The sequence below is a fragment of the Dunckerocampus dactyliophorus genome, chromosome 11 (genome assembly GCF_027744805.1).
Source record: "Dunckerocampus dactyliophorus isolate RoL2022-P2 chromosome 11, RoL_Ddac_1.1, whole genome shotgun sequence".
NCBI classification, from domain to species: Eukaryota; Metazoa; Chordata; class Actinopteri; order Syngnathiformes; family Syngnathidae; genus Dunckerocampus; species Dunckerocampus dactyliophorus.
Window position 1 is genome coordinate 25,026,532 of NC_072829.1, and position 7,966 is coordinate 25,034,497.

General features: G+C 40.5%; 1 protein-coding gene across 2 annotated transcripts in view; it reads left to right on the forward strand.

Moving 5' to 3' along the window:
• The window catches only part of gabrb2a (gamma-aminobutyric acid type A receptor subunit beta2a), a 50,416-nt gene extending 44,291 nt beyond the window's left edge, over window positions 1-6,125 (forward strand). Inside the window, exons 8-10 of one of the 2 annotated variants that reach the window (XM_054792620.1) lie at window positions 259-503; window positions 863-1,003; window positions 4,246-6,123. In XM_054792620.1, coding sequence (XP_054648595.1) covers window positions 259-503; window positions 863-1,003; window positions 4,246-4,602 — 743 coding nt within the window. In that variant the 3' untranslated portion in view covers window positions 4,603-6,123. Of the gene's footprint in view, window positions 1-258; window positions 504-862; window positions 1,004-4,245 lie in introns of both variants that reach the window. The other variant, XM_054792621.1, reaches the window with a different exon arrangement.
• Window positions 6,126-7,966: the final 1,841 nt, after the last annotated feature.

Genomic DNA, 7,966 nt, shown 5'->3' on the forward strand with positions numbered 1-7,966 from the left:
TTTCTAATAAGTTTTAGTATTAAAGTATACTGTAAGTGTAAGCCTTAGTATTAATGTACTTAGTCTTAGACTTTTGTTTATGCTTTTCAGTATAAGCCAAGTATAATTCACTGTACTGTTCTTAAGTATATAAAATATAGTTTATAAAAAGTTCCTCAGTTTTAGTAGAAAGTAAGTATAAACAAAGTACGTTTGAATAAACTTCTTTTCTCACTTTGCCTCCTAAAATGTGTGACTAACAAAAATGATGCTTTCCAGGTATCACCACTGTGCTGACCATGACCACCATCAACACACACTTGCGAGAGACGCTGCCTAAGATCCCCTACGTGAAGGCCATTGACATGTACCTGATGGGCTGCTTTGTGTTCGTCTTCCTTGCCCTGCTGGAGTACGCCTTTGTCAACTACATCTTCTTCGGCCAGGGCCCGCAGCGGCAGAAGAAAGCGGCCGAGAAAGCGGCCACAGCCAATAACGAGAAGCTGAGACCCGACCCTAACAAGGTAAACGCGTAGCCTGACCTCCTCTGATAGGATTGCTGATGTCAATGTGTGTTTCTGTTCTGGGAGCAAATAACTTCTTCTCTCCAGGTCAATGTGATCAATGCTAAATGTCCTTTTACATTCCATTTAGACTTGTGTATGCGTGTCCAAAAATTTGGATTGTCAAAGAGTGAATGCAGAAATGACTGGCTTGTCTCCATGTTGCTGTGTCTCTCAAAGGGTAAAAAAAAACAACCCTCGATGTGGCACCACAGCCTCTCCCACTTGAAACTATTCAGCTGCAACAACAGCAGCATCCAAAATTCAAACCCCCCCTTTCCCTTCCCGGAAGTAACAGTGCTGATTTTGTATGCTTGCAGTGGCTGGTGGGAAATGTAGTTCAGAGAGATGATGCTCTGTATGCCAGAATGAAACAGAGGGAAATTGACGCGTATGACTCGATGTGGGATCCCATCTTTGTGGACGATGCCGCATTAGGACTAGGCGAGCAAAGAAATAAGGTACTGGAGGTTTTGAAAGTCAAAACTAATGATGTCATCAATCTGAATCGATCCCGATCAGAGGAAAATGCTGTTAGTTTTTGTGCATCTCTTTGATTTCTATAGACCTTTTTAAGGCAACTTTGATCATCACTTCCCACCATTGTGTTTTTTTTTCCCTCTCTTGGTTTGCTCTTCATGCATTTTCCTGACAAGCACGACTTAGCAGCAGTTTGATTTTTGCAGGCTTTCACTAAATTCAACTTGGACTGTACATCTAAATTGAAATATGACACAAGGGGCGAACACATACAAATACTGTGAAGTCACTGTGGGCTCAGTGGAACAAATACAAATGGGATTGTCCGATTAGAGATGATTTTCAGTCTAGTGGCTTCACTTCAAATTCCCAACAAGACAGGATTAAGTGATTTTGGGACGTTTTTCCTGAGAAGTCAGGCTATGGATGAAGAAATGTTCAAGTGAATTCACCTTTCCTGACCCGCCTGAACCTTTTCAGCCTTTCCTCCATCTCTGCAACGTCCCTACAGTTTCTTCAACCTTCTCCTGTCACATTTTCCTTTGCGTTGCTTCCTCTTTGATTTGATTCTGTTTGTCTTTGTTGTGAATCGACAGAATTTTAGCCACGGCCGCTGAAATTCTGAGATGAAAATTTCTCCATGACAATCAGTTTGTGGAGTACGTTTTACTTTTTATTTTATTTTTTTCCTCCAGGAATGTTATTTCATAGTGGTGTGGTTGTATTATCACATACACTGACAGATGATCAATAGTTTATTTAAGTACAGTGGAACCTCTAACGTCCAACGCAAACAATTACTTCTTTTAATACGAAATAATACAATTAATCCCTTCCGTAAAACATGAACTGTGTGGGCAATGTTTTAAGCAGCACTGTAACATCTTAAAGGAAAACTGCACTTTTTTTTTTTTTTTATTTTGCCCATCATCCACAATCCTTATGTGACACATGACCACACATGTCTTTCCCTTTTCTGTGCCTTCTAAAGAGAGAAAACAAGTTAGCACGTGGGAACTAACAAGGGCACGTAACTGGACTCACCTATTTCGACTATAAAGCCCTAAAAAAAATAATAAGAATAATAAAAAAAAAAAGGCCAACAATGTTCCATTTACATAACTGACCTGTATATTAAACAAGCTACAGCGATATTGTTAGTGTAGCAGCTTACGCGAAGAACGATAAGAACGCCTCGAGCCACTGCAGAGCGGTAACACTACCTACTGGAGCTGCTGCTGTATTGTTTGTGAGTTTGGAAAAGTTAACGCTAGGTTATAAATCATGCGGGTACTGTCGAAGGTTGTGGCAATAAGCCGAAAAGTTGGTCAACTTTGAGATTCCACACGCGACCAACTAAACCTCCCGACAGACTGAAGCAGTGAATACTGGCTCTCAACTTAGACCCGACGACATCGCTAAGATGCTCGTTTGCTGTCAGCATTTTTTACCTGAGGACTGTGCTAAATTTACCTGCTCAACAGGGAGCACAAGTCTTGTGCTGAAAGATACAGCCATCCCATCAGTAAGCATCCCAACGAGAGCGGACATTGAAAGTGACTGTTTTCATTAAACTGTCATTTTCTCCATGAAACATTTAGCACTAGTGCTACATGATCAAACTATGAGAAGGCTTTAGTGTTTCACGATAGCTGGATCTGCCTAGCAGCCAGCAACATTATTCTCTGTCTGGGGGGAGATGGCGTCTCACCTGACAACTTGTAGCTCATCTTCCACGTATTCAGGATCAAAAAGATAAGGTTCTGGATCCTCATTTGTCCAAAAGTAGTCGTCATCCGCGGCAGCGGCTCTCACGAAGTCTACCATGATTAGTATTAGCAAACAGACACACTCTTTCTATGCTGCTGTTTTTGATGGAAGTAGCGTTAGTGCCCAGGAAAGAAGTTCCGGTAATGTTTAAAATGATCAGAATGAGGCAAAATACTGTGAGTATTACATGTTATCATGAACATAGCAGTTAATACATGATACACAGCATGTATACAGTATAAAATGATAAAACCTTGTTAGAGGTTTTTTAGAGGGCTTTTTATCCGAAATAGGTGTGTCCCATTATGTGCATTGTTAGCTCCCTCACGCTAGCTCGTTTTCTCTCTTTAGAACGCACAGAAAAGGTAAAGAAATATGTGTTCCAGTTTCACATAAGGATTGTGGATGATGGGCAAAATTCTCGTGACTGTGAAGTAGTGATGTGTGAGATCCACTGATTTCCTTTCCGATCTGACACGGAGTAAAATTCAAGCCGGTATCTGCAATATAGATCCGATACCGATACAAATACAGTCGTTCCTTGCCACATCAGGGATCATAATGTTTCATGGTTGAATGCGATCCACTAGTAAAAAAAAAAAAAAAGCATATTTAAGGTCCTTTTATGTAGTTTTTGCCTAAATTAAGCATTTTCAAGCATAATAATGGCTAAATTAACTAAAATACAAATACAAGGCATTAAGAATAGGCATTCAAATTGTGAATGTAGTATTCTACAGTGGTCACGAAGTGTCAGTGATGTTACTTTAATGTTTGGTGAGACAAGCACCAGACTTGATCGCCGGAACAACAGGCTTTTATCGCAGGTCTGAATTTCACAAATGCCACAATAATAATAATGTAATAATTTTAGTAATACTCATCATTATAACAGGGGCTGCTGTTGCGGCCGTAACCCACGCCAAGCAAAAATTCAACTCTGAACGCCCAGCGTCACTTCCTGTCCTCCACACCCGCGGAACTGTTTCCATGCCAAATTGAGCAGACTAATGCAACTAGATGATGTCACTTCCCATAGTTGACATCATCTTACAGTAAACTGGTTGAGAGTGACTCAACAGCGCCTCTGCTGGTCGCAGCCAAGTAGTGCGCTTCATTTGACCGCAATTGCTGCAAGACACGATTACACAATAGTTCATTCCACGCAATCTACGCCATTCTGAATAGATTGATCACATATTGCACCCTTCTTTAGAGCTAATCCTTTGTGCTGAAGCACGACGATGGTTTTTGTGCCTTTAGACTTTAGAACGATGGTGTGGAAATCTGTTTGACTTTAAAGGTTCCACTGTACCGCTTTCCCAATGTGCATCAATTTAGACATCATATCCACATGGTGCATTGTTACATTTTTTTAAAAGAGTTACCTCTCTTCGACTCCCCATGAGCAGTCCCTTCTCATGGCCCCGCCTGTCTTTGCGCCCTCACGCAGATGACCCCCGACGACAACATCTTATTCAGCACCTTGGAGATGAAGAACGAAATGGGTGGCGCCGGGGATCTGTCTCGGGGCCTGGGAGCGCCCGGAGACCCCCGCAACACCATGCTGGCCTACGACAGCTCCACGCTGCAGTACCGCAGGGCGGCCATGGCCCGCCAGAACTATGGCCACAGCGCCTTGGAGCGCCACGCTCAGAAGAAGTCGCGCCTACGGAGACGGGCCTCGCAGCTCAAGGTGAACATCCCGGACTTGTCCGACGTGAACTCTATCGATAAGTGGTCCAGGATGATCTTCCCCACTGTCTTCTCCTTCTTCAACGTGGTCTACTGGCTCTACTACGTCCATTAAAGTCGACAGCCATCTTGAGGCAGGCATTCAAAGATGGGAAGCAGGAGGGGTTTGGCTGGTAAAAAAAAGAGATGGTGTGAGAGCGTGAATGAGAGATAAACAGTAGTGCGGGTTCATTTTAGACGACGCGAGAGGAGAGCGCAATGACATTTTGGACAGACAGCAGCACCCAACACTTTGGTGACTCTTTCAGCATTTGGGAAACACCTTCAGCGAATGGACAAACACTTTAAAAAGAAGAGTTTTAAAAAGACAGTACTGGTGCCTGTGCCGCAATTTCAATATATCACTAATATTTGTCATTCGTAGCTTACTCTCTCTGTGGATCAAATATTTATGCTTGTGTTTGCATATACTTTAAGGATTTGTTTTGTTTAGTATCTATTTACTTCGTAGCCGAGCTGTCTGCATCCGGGAAAGCTTTATAAATGATTTTAAAGGAGTCATCCTTGATAGTCTATTTTCCTAGAATTACTGTAAATCCAAAACATCCTTTAACAGCATGCTCATGTTTGATTTCATTTGCATCTCAGTTGTGGTGAGAAGGATGATGATGATGATGATGAGGGAGTGCAAAGGAGGTACGTCTGCAGCTTTGGATAACAACAGAAGGTGGCGCTCTTTTATCTGGAGGCGCCAATGCCGGAGAGAAAAAGTTACAAACACAAGGAGCCGCACTGTTGGACAAGATTAAGTTTATGTTTTGCTTTTTCTTCTGCAGCACGGACCGAATCAAGTCCATTTCATCGTGTTTTTTTTCCCCTTTTCTTTGACAAAAAAAAAAAAGGACTCTCGACTCTTCCTTACTTTCTGCCATTGTGAGAAGAGCTTTAGAGGCGGGCAAAGACTTTAACGTGACCTCAAATGGTGGAAGAACTTTGCAGATATTAGTAGGCTGCCCTTTCATTGCAATGAGTTGCTGCATAAATATGGCAAACCACAATCATCTTTATCAGTAGAGTTGAATGATAGACGTATGATACGTTTCATTGTGGTTAGGTTTCTGTTTGGGAAAATGTAGATAAATATAAATCATGTTAAAAGAAAAAGAGATGATTCATTTTTATAAATCAATACTCACCTTATGTGTAAATATGATCAATTAATTCTATTTAACTGTTGTTTGTTTTGCAGTTGAATTACAGATCAATGATTTTCCATGACTTCAAAAAAAAAAAAGAAAAAGAGAGAAGCAATTTAACTGAATTAAAAAAAGAAAAAGAAAAGAAAAACACTATTCACAACATTGCTGTTGATGTACTTTTTGGACTTTTCCCTTTTCTTTCTTTTTAATGGACTCTTGAAGCACCTACAGTATATTTGCTGAAACTAAAGCACTTCCAGACACCAGTGGCTACTGGGTCCATGTTTTCTTCTCCGCAAACGACTTAACAAGGACCCCGCCATCCAGGCATTGAAGTCAGGCATATTTTGTATAAAGTTTATGTAAATTCCAATTGTAATATTTCATAAAGACTGTACATATGTTGTGTAATGATTGTCAACAATTATGAAGATGTATCTAAATTCAATTAAAACTCAATACAGTCTATCACTTCAATAACAAAGTGCAAGGGTGGCGTATTCGTGTGTCTTGTTGACTAACAAGCTCGCCAAAGGGTCAGTGCACATTAAGTACTGCTGTATTTTTTACATCAAATGATGCAAATTGCGGATCACCTGTCAGTGAAAGATGTTAGCTCGCCAGTGGTTGGTTGCAACACTTTTTCAGTGTTGAGACGGGAGATGATGACGTTATCAACGTTATCAACATTTGCATTTGAAAAGAAGGGAAATTTTATTGAAAACTAACCTGTCTCACAGTCTGATCCCACCATTAATGTAGTGGAATTATTTAGACATACATAGCAAAGGAATTTCCCTATTTTTCTGGATACAGAAACAGGCCAAAGTTTTTGGACACATCTTCTCATTATTAATGGGGTTGGGACCACGGGGTTGTGTTGTGTGTGTCTAAACTGTTGGTCTGTACTGTATAATATACATAATGAATACATAATATAATATTCCCTTTATAATTCTTTACATTTTAAAAAAAAGGGAAATTCCTTCCCTTTTTTCGGCAAAGTCGCTCGCTCTCGTGAAGAGTTGAAGACCCCTGCTATAGACCCTTTTCGCAGTGATGACACACGTGAGGCATACATTTTCTTACCATTGCTATAGAGACTTATTTGTAAAATTGTCAGTTATATACAGTACAGTAGAGATGTGTGAGTCCTGAATGATTTTTCAAAACATGCACATTTTTGACTGAATCTGAATCGAATTTCACGGCTTCACTCTGTCACGGTTTTTCAAAAATATATTCATTCATAAATCATGCTGTTTTGTGGTTGAACACGGCCTATTATCGGTCCAAAAAATATGCATGTCAAAGCTAATTTTTGCATATTTTTGGCCTAAATTGAGCATTTTCAAGCATAAAAATATGTTCTGCATATGGTAACTTCATCGTTGTCGCTCACGTGTTTTTGCAAAAGCACATCTGTGGTTATGTCAACATCATTAAAAGCAACTGAAGAAGGGTGGGAGGGGCAACAGAAAAGGAATTTCAAGGTTTTAATTCCATTTAAATTTTGCACAAATGGAGCTTATTATGAATTCATACGAAGGTTTGACTTGGGTCCAAAGGAAATAATGACTACTAGAGAAAAAGAGTTCTCCATCCTTCCAGTCATCACTCCATCCTGCTGCACTCCTTCCCTGACCTCAACACAGTTGCAACCCTTAAATGGCTGCTGCTGAATATTTCATGCTGCAAAACACTGAATATTTAATCTTTTAAAAGGGATTTTGTCTTAGCCGGGACTAACGTACAACTAATATTTGATTTTCAACGACGGATGCACACAACGGGAGAGCAGTGAATGGTCATTGTTTGCACCTCCGAAAACACAACAACAGAAAAATAGCCTGGGAGAAATGACAGTGCCCGAACACTGCCATCATGTTTTGGCACGGAACATCCATTTTATGGTTATTGGTATTGGATATATGTATTTTGGAAATGAAGCAAGTATCGGCACTGAAATAGGTTCCACTGAAAAATATACATAATATGCATAAATATACAACATACTGTAAAAAGAAAGGATGGAAGGGCCACTTTGATTTAGTAAACCAGCACATGTCGATATTACAGACGCTCCGTTCGATCAGCCACCGAATAGTATTGGCTGATTTCTGTAAAAACACACATAATCGGCATGTGCTGATTAATGCCTTTCAACGTCTGCTGTGTCACGCGGCGTTGCCAACACCCGTATTGAGCCGACAAGGGACGCACTTGGTCCCGTATTACTGCGAGAATCAACACTAGTCTGTAAAACCTCCAATGCTTTCA